At 42.3% G+C, this 14,458-nt stretch overlaps 1 protein-coding gene across 14 annotated transcripts in view; it reads right to left on the reverse strand.

The window, feature by feature from the left end:
* Positions 1 to 14,458, reverse strand: part of ryr1 (ryanodine receptor 1) — a 178,284-nt gene that overhangs the window by 104,258 nt on the left and 59,568 nt on the right. For all 14 annotated transcript variants that reach the window (XM_062962718.1, XM_062962727.1, XM_062962723.1 and 11 more), the window contains 12 exons: positions 13,527 to 13,601; positions 12,935 to 13,091; positions 11,685 to 11,849; positions 10,828 to 10,949; positions 10,272 to 10,458; positions 10,029 to 10,164; positions 9,559 to 9,654; positions 8,160 to 8,278; positions 6,995 to 7,128; positions 4,947 to 5,188; positions 3,518 to 3,710; positions 2,246 to 2,462 (listed from right to left, as the gene is read on the reverse strand). In XM_062962718.1, coding sequence (XP_062818788.1) covers positions 2,246 to 2,462; positions 3,518 to 3,710; positions 4,947 to 5,188; positions 6,995 to 7,128; positions 8,160 to 8,278; positions 9,559 to 9,654; positions 10,029 to 10,164; positions 10,272 to 10,458; positions 10,828 to 10,949; positions 11,685 to 11,849; positions 12,935 to 13,091; positions 13,527 to 13,601 — 1,843 coding nt within the window. The remainder of the gene's footprint in view (positions 1 to 2,245; positions 2,463 to 3,517; positions 3,711 to 4,946; positions 5,189 to 6,994; positions 7,129 to 8,159; positions 8,279 to 9,558; positions 9,655 to 10,028; positions 10,165 to 10,271; positions 10,459 to 10,827; positions 10,950 to 11,684; positions 11,850 to 12,934; positions 13,092 to 13,526; positions 13,602 to 14,458) is intronic.

Genomic DNA, 14,458 nt, shown 5'->3' on the forward strand with positions numbered 1-14,458 from the left:
ACTCTCATGTAATTTGCTTCTACTTATTATTACACTAGCTTGGGTACCCAGCCTTGCCAGGATTTTGAAGAAGTCAATTTTAATTGTACAAAATGCATTAGGTTGTGGGTGAACTACAACTCACATCATGCCAGGTTAACCCCGAAAAACTCTATCAGTACTTCAAGTATGTTATGTTGGGCAAGTCTGCTCTAGATGCATCATTGGTGGGGTTCAGTGTACTCTCTGTCTGTAGGATAAACTACAACTCCCACTATGGTAAGTCACTCCCCTTAAACCCGTCCAGTAGGTTGAGTTAGTCATGGGGGTTCTGTGTGCCAAGTTTGGACCAGGTCCATCATCGGTGAAGGTAGCAGTTTCCCAGGCTGTGGGTGAACTACAACTCTCATAAAGGAAGGTCAGTTCTCCCCAAAGCCCTCCAGTAATCAAATTTCGACATATCAGGTATGACTGCCAAGTTTGGTCCAGATCCCATCGGTGTTTGGGTTTACAATACTCTCTGAATGTAGGTGAACTACAACTCCCCCACATCAAGGTGAATTTTCCCCAAAGGCCTCTAGTATTTTTGTTGGTCATGGGGGTTCTGTGTGCCAAGTTAGTTTCTGGTCCATCATTGGTGGACTTCAAACTGCTCCTTAAATGCAAATGAAGCATACATCCCAGTACCTACAACTCCTATAAATAATTTGAATTCTCCCCAAACCTCTCTAGTATCTTCAGTTGCTGATCAATTCCTTTGTTTGTTGTGTGCCATAGAAAAGAATAGGAAAGGGTTAAGGGACAGACAGTGGCCGGGGTCATGCAAATTCCACATCAATGAAGAGAGTAAAAAACACTGGGATTCTGTGGAGGAGGAAAAACATAAAATCTAGGATGAAATTGTCCCTGTATGAAAGCCTTCACTTGGATGGTGGGCAGTACAGTGTTTGTGGGGGACATTGGCAGGGCTCTTGGACATGTTCATGGCGTTCACTATAACCTGCAATGTCATTAGAGGGAGAGCCATTGATGTCTCCTGAATGGTGGGAGCTATAGCTGTTTGTGGAGGCAGGAGCTTGTCTGTGTAAGTGGACACACCAGCCATACACATATATACATATTTTCAATTTTATTATGTGTATAGATTTAGATCCTATTTTTCTGCATGTAAATGAAACTCAAGGTAGCTAACAGAGGTCGTCTGAAATGAAAACAAATACAATTGCAACTTAAAAACAAACTAAAGTTCACTTAAAACTGTTGTGGTAATCTCTGAGTGGTTAGACTCAATTTAACCCACTCTGGGGGAGAGTCCACCAAAAAACAGCAGAGTAGCAAAAGCAAAGCTTTCAAATGCAGCAGTTACTTACACAGGGCGAGCAAAGAGAAGCCTTTGACCATTTATGATTGCAATGGACTGCAGAGTCTCAATAAAAGTTCAAAAAGTATTTATTCAGGTAAAAAGAACTCTATTGTAGATAGAAAGGCTTGGGAGCTGTCTAGTCTACTCTAGACTGGTTTCTAAGGAAAAATAAGAAAGGAAAAATAAAAAACATCTAAATAGTTACATCTTGCCAGGAGAGATGGCAGGACGTGTTGTTAGCTAGAAGAACAAAGGGAGAAGAGAGAACCACAATGGTTCTGATCTCATGGTCCAGTTTATTGGGGCCATAAAAGTCATTCTGACCAATGAGAAGTTAGTGTCCCTAAAGATTCACATTTCTACTAACTTCAAAGTAAGGGATGTGAAATACACAGGATAGAGTGAAACACAGTAAAGCCTATCTAGGCATGCTTTTGAAACAGGGAAAGGATTCCCTCAATCTAACTCTATCATCTATCTGACTACATTTAGACTTGAGTAGTCCAGGATGATTCCCAACAAAAACCACAGGGAAAAAAGAAACACCATGGTAGAGTGGTTTGAGTGTTGGATTACGATACTGGGAGATTAGGGTTCAAATCCCTGCTCAGCAATAGAAATCCACTGTGAGACCTTAGACAAGCCACACTCTTCCAGTCTCAGCGGAAGGCAGTGCCAATCCTGAACAAATCTTGCCAAGAAATCCCTAGAGTAGGGCCAACATAAGCCAAAAATGACTTGAAGGCAGAGGACAACAGCAAGAAGAAAAAACAGCACAGAGTTCCCAGGCAAGTTCCTTGTGGCAGGCACTTCTAGAGTCAGGGAGCAATCCCATCTTCCATTACTCCCAAATTTATCTCCAAAGGCAGCATAGCCATGTTCAAGGACCCTGAGCCACTTTACCTGAATGGTGTCCACAGGGTACGGAGTGAAGGCAGTGTGGGACAAAGACTGTGTAGGTCCCAAAAGATTCCGAACCCCGTTGAAGTCATGTTTGTACTCCTTGATGGGCTCCACACGCATCTTCTCACGGGGGAGGAGGGCCTCGTAACATGGAGCGTAGCCTGGAGGAGGCAGGAACTTGAAGTCCCCATGACGCCCTCCCAAGAGGAACCGCACCCTGGCAATGAGGAGAAAAGAGAAGATCCAGTGCTGTGCCCTCCCCTGTGGGAAAGGACCTCAGATACTTATATTGCAACACACTTTTGTAGGTCTCTTAATGAAAAAAACAGCCTAGAAATATTCATACAGATAAATAAATAGGATCATTCTCATTAAAAATTGAAGTATTACAATCAGTGATAGTAACTGCATTCATGAATAAGTTATGTATGAGTTGTCATTCCCAGTTCAGTCTTGATGGTGATTTTTGTGATTTTTTTTGAGGGGAGGAGACACTAGTATGATAAAATAGTGCATCACATAAAGCTGCAAAGAAAAGGTGCTAATCTAGTGGGTTCACAGGCCTAATATATCAGTGCGCTGCAAGAAAGCCACATACATATTTTCACTTTTAATATGTGTATTAAAAGTGAAATATGGGGCCGGGCTGTTGCGCAGCTGGCTAGTAACCAGCTGCAATAAATCACTACTGACCGAGAGGTCATGAGTTCAAAGCCCGGGTTGGGTTAAGCCCCCGACAATTAAATAGCCCGGCTGGCTGTTGATCTATGCAGCCCTGAAAGACAGTTGCATCTGTCAAGTAGGGAAAATTTAGGTACGCTTTATGTGGGAAGCTAATTTAACTAATTTACAATACCATTAAACTGCCAGCAAAACACGAGGAAAGGAATGAGGAAGCACAGCCACTAGTGGACGGTGAAGCAACAGCTCCCCCTGTGGCCGGAATCGTGAAGCTGGAAAAATGTTAAATGCCTCTGTGTCTGTCTATACTGTATGTTGTTTGTCTGTTGGCATTGAATGTTTGCTATATATGTGTTCATTGTAATCCGCCCTGAGTCCCCTTCGGGGTGAGAAGGGCGAAACATAAATACTGTAAATAAATAATAAATAAAGTACAGATGAGGAACTACTGCAGTCAAGCTAGGAGATTCTGGGAGCAGCAACCCCCAAAATGTACTTTTCCTAGCTCAGAAATGCATGTTTACTAAGAGATAAGGGTGAACTGATTTTTGGAAGTCATATCTTTTTATATGCCAACCCAATTGCACTTACTTGATGCCCGCAGAAAAGCTGACCACAGGGAAGAAGAGCCCATCCAGGTTGAAGTTCTCAAACATGCCCTGGACAGGGAAGCCATTGATGCGGAAGGAGATGCTGGGCACGCTCAGATCGAGGCAACAACTCACCACGTCATCTGCTCCCAGCGTGTGCTGCCCAGGTGATGTTACCGGTCGAGCCACACGGCCTGAATGGAGGCAGCAGGAGACATTAAAAATACAAAAAGGAAAGACCTTTCCCAAGGCCCATGCATTGATATAATAATGTTCAAGCATGCATTATGAATATAAAGGAATAGTGATATTAATTTCATCCCTTGGTCTATTTTAACTGGCAACAAGATCTGATGATTATTTTCATCACTTTGTAATTTTCATTGGAGTGGTGGGGACTGAATCTTTGAGTTATTATTAATATATTTATTTATTTATAATAATAATAACACTTTATTTTCATTCTGCTCTATCTCCCTGAGTGGACTCAGAGCAGATTACAACATACACAGATAGGCAAACATTCAGTGCCTTTAATACAGTGAAAGGCCCGGGCTGTGGTGCAGGCGGGAGAGCAAGCCAGTGCAATTAACTGCAATGAATCACTCTGACCAGGAGGTCATGAGTTCGAGCCCCACTCGGAGCCTATGTTTGTTTGTCTTTATTCTATGTTAAAAGGCATTGAATGTTTGCCTATATGTGTAATGTGATCCGCCCTGAGTCCCCTTCGGGGTGAGAAGGGCGGAATATAAATGCTGTAAATAAAATAAATAAATAAATAAATAAAAATGACATACAAATACACTGAACAAAGATGAAGGCTTCCCCTTTGATCTCCGGCTTTCTAGAAGCAGTGCTCAACTCTGGCCATGGGGAGTTACTCTTGTTCCATTTCCAAGCCGAAAAGCCTGTTGTCCATAGACACCTCCTGGTCATGTTGCTGGCATGGCTGCATAGTGCCTTTATTACCTTCCCGCCAAAGCGGTACCTATTGATCTACTCACACTTGCAAGTTTTCGAAGTGTTAGGTTGACAGGAGCTAGGGCTAACAGCAGGAGCTCACCCACGGCTTTGAATTGCCAACCTCTAGTTCAGCAGATCGAACAGTTCAACAGTTTAATCCGTTGCGCCCTTTATATCCTACTTTTTCTCTTTTAAAAGATCATAGAAGTGGCTAACAATATTTTAAAAATGTAAAACCCCGTACGCTTCGGACACAAATGAGGTATGCTACCATTAATCTATTATAGTCTTTCTCCAGGTTTGTGTAGAACATAAAATCCTAATTTAATTAAATCTACTTGGGTGCTATTCATCTCACTCTTTTCCCCCGCCTACTTTGCCACTTTGGTCAAAGGAAGCAGTTCACTGCAAGAATCATGCAAACATACATACATACATGTATGAACCACACCATTCAGATTTCCTACCTGACCAGAGGTGCAGGCCGTCAAAGCCGAAGGAGTAGAGGTCGTCCCCTACACCGTTGCCTCCCCAGCCTTCCCCGCCTCCAGGGTAGGGGCTGTAGCCTTCGGCCATGGCCCAGCCCACCCTCATGTGCGTTGCCTGCGCAGACATAAATGGCTCTACGTAATCCACAATCAACTCATAGTACCACTTCTTGTACTGGGTGGAGCCTTCATGAGTTCCCAAGAAGACATTGGGGCGCATGCTGTTGAAAACAGGAAAACAGAGATAGGTCAACATATGCAGTTTTACCTCAGTTGTCATTTTATTTCCATGTAACAGGTTGCTATTTTTTTAAAAATCTGCATACAATAATAATAATAAAAATAATAATAATAACCCAAAATGCAGACTGTGCAAGGAAGCTGACGAAACCATTGATTATATCCTCAGCTGCTGTAAGAAAATCACACAGACAGACTACAAACAGAGGCACAACTATGCGGCCCAAATGATTCATTGGAACTTATGCCTCAAGTACCACCTCCCAGCAGTAAAGAACTGGTGGGATCACAAACCTGCAAAAGTATTGGAAAATGAGCAAGCAAAGATACTGTGGGACTTCCAAATCCAGACTGACAAAGTTCTGGAACACAACACACCAGACATCACAGTTGTGGAAAAGAAAAAGGTTTGGATCATTAATGTTGCCATCCCAGGTGACAGTCGAATTGACGAAAAACAGGAAAAACTCAGCTGCTATCAGGAGCTCAAGATTGAACTTCAAAGACTCTGGCAGAAACCAGTACAGGTAGTCCCAGTGCTGATTGGCACATTGGGTGCCATGCCAAAAGATCTCAGCCGGCATTTGGAAACAATAGATGTTGACAAAATCATGATCTGCCAACTGCAAAAGGCCACCCTACTGGGATCTACGTGCATCATCCGAAAATACATCACACAGTCCTAGACACTTGGGAAGTGTTTGACTTGTGATTTTGTGATACGAAATCCAGCATATCTATCTTGTTTGCTGTGTCATACAATGTTGTTGTGTCAATAATAATAATAGTAGGCAAGAAACAACTGGAAAAGCTTATGCGATACGAGGATTTAATGATTGAACTGCAAAGACTCTAGCACAAGCCAGTAAAGGTGGTCCCAATGGTGATCGGGACACTGGATGCCTTGCCTAAAGACCTTGGCCAGCACTTAAACGCAATCAGCGCTGACAAAATTACCATCTGTCAACTGCAAAAGCTGCACCCTACTCATATCTGCGCACATTATTGCCGATACATCACATAGTCCTAGACACTTGGGACGTGTCCTACGTGTGATCCATTACAACAGCCAACATTGTCATCTTGTTAGCTATGTACTAATCTTGTTGTGCATCTATTATTATTATTATTATTATTATTACTACTACTACTACTACTACTCCTACTACTACTAATAATAATATAAAAAAACAACTTTGATTTATAGACCGCCCTATCTCCCCAAAGGGACTTAGGGCGGTTTCCAACATGTACGGCTAATATTCAATGCCAAAAAGGGAAAACAATTCAGAACACAAATCATATTAAACAATATAACAGCAACTTAACTCTAAAATTACTATGCTTTTTTGTGTACATTTCTGCAAATTCACACTTTTTTGCATATGTTTCCTTTTTTGGTTCATGGTGATCTTCTACATTCTATATATCAACCTATACCTATGTAACTGCTGGTTGTGCCTTATATAAGCTTGCATAAGGAAGGAAATATTTCTTTCTTATGCAAGCAGTTCCATTTCAGGCCCAAATCAGAATAACAAAAATGAGAGGGGGACACTGGGAAGTACTAGCCCCACGGTCTCCATTATTGGTATATACATTGACAGAACTTTATGTTCTGCATGCTTTAAATAAGATGGCAGCATGGGTTTTTTTTTAATGAAAGCAGAAGTTCTTAGGAAGCCCAATTCTGCCTTCAACTCTGGCTTCTTTGCTTATTTTCCCACTCCAGCAGAATTACAACATATATAAATCCCAGCAAGCATCAAATATAGCAACATGCTAACCTGGTGACATAGTTGATAAGTTTGGTTTGCAAAAGCAGGTCCCTTCCTGGGAGCAAGTTTTCAGTGATAAGATTTTGGTTGGAACGGACGGCTACACCATTGCAGACGCACAGAGAACAGAGGACGTCCAGAACCTGTCAAGATTGGAGGGTGAAATACTTTAAGTATGGATGGTCACACCATTGCAGATGCACATCTGAGAACCCTAGTGTGCTTTGAGAATTATCACAGAAAAAAAGACCAGCATTTTCAACAACCAAAAAGACATGCGCAGCTGTGAGTTGGATTTTTGTCTTCATGTGTCAAGAACAGGATTGGAATCCGCTGGTCAGGAGGTTAGTCCATGTTTTTCTCACTCCACACATAGACTCGTCTCTCTCTTGCTGAGACAATGGCCCTCACCACATGATTTGCACCTATTGCGTGTCTCTTTGGAAAGGAACCTCTAGTGCAGGGGTCCCCAAACTAAGGCCCGGGGGCCGGATGCGGCCCTCCAAGGTCATTTACCTGGCCCCCACCCTGTTTTATAATATATTTTTATATATTTTAAATAATATAATATATTATATATACATATCATATTGATAAAATATAATGTTATACAATATAATATTAATAATACCATATAATAATATTAATTATATGATATATATTACATATAATATTACAGTATAGTGGTATAGTTCAATATAGTAATATATAATGCTAATATTGTGCTATGCTACTAATATAATAGATTGTATGTACATACAGCTGCTCTGAGTCCCCTTCGGGGTGAGAAGGGCGGGATATAAATGTAATAAATAAATAAATAATTTTAGATTTAGGTTCGCCCAAAGTCTGAAATGACTTGAAGGCACACAACAACAACAATCCTAATTAACTTGACTATCTCATTGGCCAGAAGCAGGCCCACACTTCCCATTGAAATCCTGATAGGTTTATGTTGGTTACAATTGTTTTAATTTTTTAATATTGTATTGTTCTTTCATTGTTGTTGTTGTTTTGCACTACAAATAAAACATGTGCAGTGTGCATAGGAATTTGTCCGGTTTTTTTTCCCAAATGATAATTCGGCCCCTCCACAGTCTGAAGGATTGTGGACCGGCCCTCTGCTTTAAAAGTTTGAGGACCCCTGCTCTAGTGTATGGCTGACTTAACATACCTTATGATTGCGTCCATGTTTGTCTAGCAGTGAGATGATGGACTTGATGTGGTTCTCCTGGATGATATTTAGCACTTCAGGACTTTCAATCAGCACACAGTACAGAACCTCCAAGATACCTGGTGAACAAGGCCAGGTTTAGAGCAAAGAAAAATGGGTTACGTATACCCCCCCCCCCCCCCAATGTGCAAAGAAAGATAAAGAAAGGGAAATGGGACTCTGGAAAAGGGCAGGTAGAATCCAGTTTCAATACTACTTTGTTAGCTTTCTATTATTTTATCACACTTTGTATAATTTTCTGTAAGGAAATTAAAGGAAGCAGAAAGAAATTGCAAGATAGGTCTAGATACCACTAGGAACTTTTGACTGAAGTTGTGTTTTCTAGGAAACAAGCATAGGGTAATTGCATCTGCCCTTTTAATGTTCTTTGCTATTTCTTTTGACTTGTTTCTTCTCCAATCTGTTCCATAAGCCTCTTTATGTGAACTCAATGTGGCTGGGTAGAGAGCAAGGGGTGTCACTCATTGAACTATTAAGAACATAAATCTTAGATATCATCAGCATCTTGAATTCAGGCGTCAAATGTATTGTCAGCAACAGCAATTTCTTTAGAAACCATGAAAATGAACCATGAAAATGAACAAAATCTAGCTACCAGCATTTAAAAAACTCTAGAATCAGGACAGTAAATAAAGAGCAACATTCAAAAAACTGGAGAATTCCAGACAGGAAACAATCAGGGTCATCTCACACCACTCAACAAAGGATCCCTCCAGGCAGGAAGCAGCCAGGCCTTGAAGCTGCAAGGCTATTCAGTGAAAATCAAAGTGGTCAATTGCAACATTCACACTTGCCTCCAACAGACAAGTGTTCTTTCTCCCACCCTGGACATTATTCTGCAGATATATAAACCCTACTTGCCTAGTTTCTAACAGATCTCCCAACCTCTGAGGATGCCTGCCATAGATGTGGGCGAAATTTCCGGAGACACTGCTTATGGAATATGGCCATACAGCCCAGAAAACTCACAGCAACCAAGACCCCAGCACTCTTTTGACTAGTAGCACTAGGAGGTATCTGTCTGGAAGTACTCTTATCCCCACCTCACCTACTTTGGCATATGATAGCTCTGCTAGCCAAATGCAATGCAGCGTTCGGAGTTTTGGTCTAGGGCTACAAATATCCAGATTCTAGCTACGATTGATCCCTGAAATTCACTGCAAGACCTCAGACAGCCCATTACTCTTTCTCTCTCTTTGTGGATAACCTATCTTTCAGGGTTGCTGTGAGGATCAAGTGAGACGGGGAAGGAGAGCCATGTATGCTCCCTCACTGGAGGAAAAGTAGAAGATAAGTGTAACAAATCAATTCTTTAAACTGAAAAAAAAATTCTGCTCACCAGAGGAAGCTTCCAGTCGATCCAGCTTGCTGACCAGCCAATCCAGATTGTTGGAAAAAAGAGCACAATTGGAGCGGTTCCCACGGATCAAAGAGGCTTTGGAGCAGGACAAAAAAGAAAGGGGTGGAAGTTATTGTGGATATTCCCTGGTCTGTCACTGGCATAAAAACATGTAGAGGATTTTTCTAGCACTACAAACCTACTGCAGCTCTCAAAATCCCCCTGCCAGCATGGTCCCTGGGTCTTATAAAGCTCTGTTTAGACCACAGAGTACTTAGGAGTCTGACTGTGAAAATTCCAACCCAATCTAAGTTGATTCAGAATGAAAAAAACAACCATTGTCTCTATCCCAGTTTTTAGTTCGCAACACTTCACTGACTCCCACTGTATTCTCAGAAGCACTTCAGGAGTGTGCCTGAAAGTGAAATCCTGCAGCTGTTACAATACAGCCTACGTCTTAGCCTCCATACCGAGCAGCTCATACAGCAGGTTGACAATCTCCTTCCAGGCTTCCGCTGCTTCCTCGCCCGCAAACTCAGCAAAGTGCGCGGCAGTGCTGTACACATTGAGACGGTCAATGCAATTCAGAACGAGGGTGATCATCCCCTGCAAAGCAACGGAAATAAACGCTCGGGCCGTGCAGCCATGCCACAAGCCCACCTAGGAGATTGTAATCTGTCCTGTTTGTTGTTGTTTAGCACTCCATTGCTCACCTCCTCCTGGAAGAGGTTTTGCCTGTTTTTGAGAGAACGGAGCTTGGTCTGTTTTTCCTCATGCTGAAGCTCTTCTTCCGGATGCTGGAAGTAGTTGATCAAATCCTGCAAGCTGAGAACCATCCCATCGATGGGAAGATTCACTGGCGTGCTTGATTTAATTTTTCCACTCAGTGTGTCCAGGCCCCTAGACGGAAGGAAAGAACAGCAAGAATGATGGCCCGTGAGGTCTCTTCCAACTCTATGATTCTATCAGGCTGAAGAGACAGAAGAATTGCCCTTTCCAGGTGATCGCAAATCAGCACAGCGAGCCTTCACATTTGCAGGTTTAACTTCTGCAGAATTGATAAATAAATTAACTCTAGGAATCTCTAGTTTCCTCCAGGATGATTCTATGGCTGGAGGTTGACCATGAAGATCTGCTGGAGAACCTAGAGATTTCTAAAGAGAACACTTCCACTGACCCTGAAAGCTATTGTCCATGGTGTCGTTGGTACCCAGAACATAGGGCTAACATTTTACTATACTGAGGAGTACAAATTTCGCCAAGACCTACTTGATGAACTGGTTATAGAGTCCAGAGGTGCTGTAGATCATCCGGGCCGCCTGAGACTCCTCCTGCTGGCAGCGGGTCAACGAAAGTGCATCATCCATGTGCCCTTCTTGATGCAAGATGGCCTGGGGAGGATATGAAGGCAGTCAAATAATTATTATTTATTCATTTACAACATTTATATTCCACCTTTCTCACCTCGAAGAGGACTCAGGGCAGATCACAGAACGCATACTGTATACCGTAAACATTCAATGCTATTATACAGACAGGACAGACAACAGATAGAGGTGTATATATAGGCATTTCCCCATCTTTGGCATTCTGGAGGTTGTGCTCGATTCTGGCCACACAAGGGTGCTGTCGCTCCATCCTCCATGTCAAAGACCCCTGATCACAGACTTCTTTCTTTTGATCGCCGGCATTTTCCGGTATTTTGATGGTACCATAAAATACCTTCCTGCTTAAGCAAGACCTAATTTATCTACTCACAGCTGTTTTCGAACTGCTTAGGTGGGCAGTGAGCTGGGCTGAAGGTTGGACGCTCACCCTGACCCAGGCTTCAAACTGCCAACCTTTTGAGCAGTAAAATTTATTACAGCTGGTGATTAACCAGCTGTCCTAAAGCCTGGCCCTAATGAAAGCTATCTTCTTAACCAACACTACTACCAGAGCCAAACTGCCCAATGCCACTACTGCGGATGTCCAGAAGCTAGCGCTACAGCTACTAAAATGGAAAGAATCAGCCTATGAAGTTGAAATAATCTAATGTTGAAGTGCCTATTGAGCTGCTAAAGGGTTGCATATTTCTTGTGTATCTGTTGAGTTCAAGTCCATCAGCTCAGCTGGCCAAGACTTACCCTTCTTTTAAGCAGCCCAAGGCGCAGTGCCTTGGCATCAGCCGCCGCATATGTCACCCAGAGACCGCTGTCGACATGCTGCACAAAGCACATGGACTCGCCATACTTGATTTCTGGAGCTCCCATTCCTTCCACCTCCCGTTTGGGGGCAACATCTAACTTTTCCTAAAAGGATAAAGAATAAATGGGGAGACCATTGTAAGCTAGTGAAGTGACTTTACTATCAAGCTGAAACTCAAGGGAAATTAAAATTAAAGAAAGTAAAAATAAATGGAAGTCATATATAGAATGGATAGAAAGAGGCAAGGTAAACGGTAAAGATTTTCCCCTGACGTTAAGTTCAATCATGTCTGACTCTGGGGGTTGGTGCTCAACTCCATTTCTAAGCCAAAGAGCCAGCATTGTCCATAGACACCTCCAAGGTCATGTGGCCAGCATGACTGCATGGAGCGCCGTTATCTTCCTGCCAGAGTGGTACCTATTGATCTACTCACATTAGCATGTTTTCGAATTGCTAGGTTGGCAGGAGCTGGAGCTAACAGTGGCCGCTCACACCGCTCCCAGGGTTTGAACCTGGGACCTTTCGGTCTGCAAGTTCAGCAGCTCAGTGCTTTAACACACTTCACCACCGGGGCTCCTTTTAGAAAGAGGCAAAACCAATGTAAATATTGTACAGAAATTAAGGAAATTGTGTGCATGGTTGAAGATAAAGGATAAATATGTGGTCAGAGGGAAGAGTGATGGGGGTGGGGATGAGGGGTGTTACCAATAAAAAATGTCAAAGAGAAGGATGTATAAAAAAGAAGGCACAGAAAAAACGTTACATGAAAATGAAGTGTGTATAAGTAAGAGCACTAAAGGAAACTAAGTGTAAACAAGATGTTGCAATGTTGAAACAATAAAAAAATATTGTGGAAAAAAGAGAAATTGACATTAGAAAGAAGCCCAGAGACAAATATTTTAAAAATCTAGAAAAACATATACACAAATTTTCCAGGTACTTAACGACAAGGGCCAAAGAGGCATTTTACCCACCTTTAGACTGCTGCAGACTGCACATATTTTCATAAAAATGCAGTTCCCCAAATGTTAAAATGTGCCAGTAGAAGCCTCAGGCTACACTTTATCCAACACTTGCTGTAAACATTTTCCATCTCTCTGGAATGACTATATGTCTTCATCCTGGGCTTACCTCATACATGTAGCCACCTCAATGTAGAAGTCATTGCTTATAGGGGAACTCCACTCACCTTAGAGGCCCGGAAGCAAAAAGCTGTGGCTTTGGTGTTGGCTTTCTCCGCATCCACTACAACCAGCCCCTTTTCTTCTGTTAAGGCCAAGTAGTGGCCTGTGGTGACGTGACGGACACGGAAAGGCTGACCCCACTTCATGTGGCTACCACTCCAGCTATTGGGAAAGAAAGAAACTTCTTATTCAAAGAAATATGGCATGTTCCCCATCATACTTACTTCTTAGGTTATAAAGAGAACCAGAATCAGACTAAAGCCTATCTTATCCATTAACCCAGTCATGGACAAACTTCAGTCCTCCAGGTGTTTTGGCTTAAGTGGCTTAAGCGGCTGAGGGTGAAAAGGAAGGGGACTGAGGGTGTCAGGAATTGTGGGAGTTAAGTCCAAAACATCTGGAGAGCTGAAGTTTGCCCGTGCCTGTAGTAACCTGTTCACACAGAAGTCAACCAGAAGCTGATATAAAAGCTTCATGAGTTGTCAAAGCTGCTGTTTTGGTTCCTAACTCTCAGAAGACTCAACATAGATCACAACATAATTAAAACACAGATACAACTGAAAATGCCACAAATTATAATATTAAAATAGTACTCACGTGATTCGTAAGGGCTCCAAACGCCAGAGTGACCGAGCTTGGGAACAAACAGCTCCACCTTCATAGTTCACCACTCTGTAAAAGTCAATTGGGGAAGAGAGGAAGGTCACTGGAGCAGTTTTATGAAGTACTAGCTGTGCCCGGCCACGCGTTGCTGTGGCGAAGTATGGTGGTATGGGAAATAAAGTATTGAGGAATTGGTGGTAGTTAAGGTAAAGGGTAAAGCTTTTCCCCTGACATTAAGTCCATTATAAATGGGTTATATAGCTGTGTGGAAGGGCCTTGAGTCTACACTGCCATATAATCCAGTTCAAATCAGATAATCTGTATGTTATAGGCAGTGTGGAAGAGGCCTAAGTGAGGCCTAACTCTGCCTGTCCCCTGGGCTGAGTGGGTTGCTAGGAGACCAAGTGGGCGGAGCTTAGCCTTCTAACTGGCAGCAATGAGATAAAAACAATTCTTCCTCTCCCTCTAATTAGGACTTTATTTTTCTTTTCTTTTTGTTGTATGAACGTAGAGGCATGGATGAGGGGTTGTGATGCCAAGTTTAGTGTTTCTGGGATGTGTAGTTTTGTTGTTTTGTCCTAGGCCGAAATTTCATTACCCTTTTATATATATAGATGAATAACTGCATTTGCACCTCTTCTTCCCTGTTATCCAATCCCAGTTTTCTCCCATTTAAGCTATAAAGCTCTGTAAAGATTACTTCTGTTGCTGCAAACAGAGTTCAAAATGGTTTCACAATTAACTCAGCAAGGGAGGGGAAGATGTAGGGATAAAATCTCATTTCCCCCTGTAGATTCAAGCCAATGTGCTCCCTCCTAGTTTGTGTGTGCTTCCTCATTAATAACTTTTGCCATCTTGACCACATTCTGATGTTGCTTGACCATATGTGTCCCTGTTTTAATCTGCGAAATGTTGGAAGGTGTGAT

This window comes from Anolis carolinensis, unplaced genomic scaffold (genome assembly GCF_035594765.1).
Source record: "Anolis carolinensis isolate JA03-04 unplaced genomic scaffold, rAnoCar3.1.pri scaffold_10, whole genome shotgun sequence".
NCBI classification, from domain to species: Eukaryota; Metazoa; Chordata; class Lepidosauria; order Squamata; family Dactyloidae; genus Anolis; species Anolis carolinensis.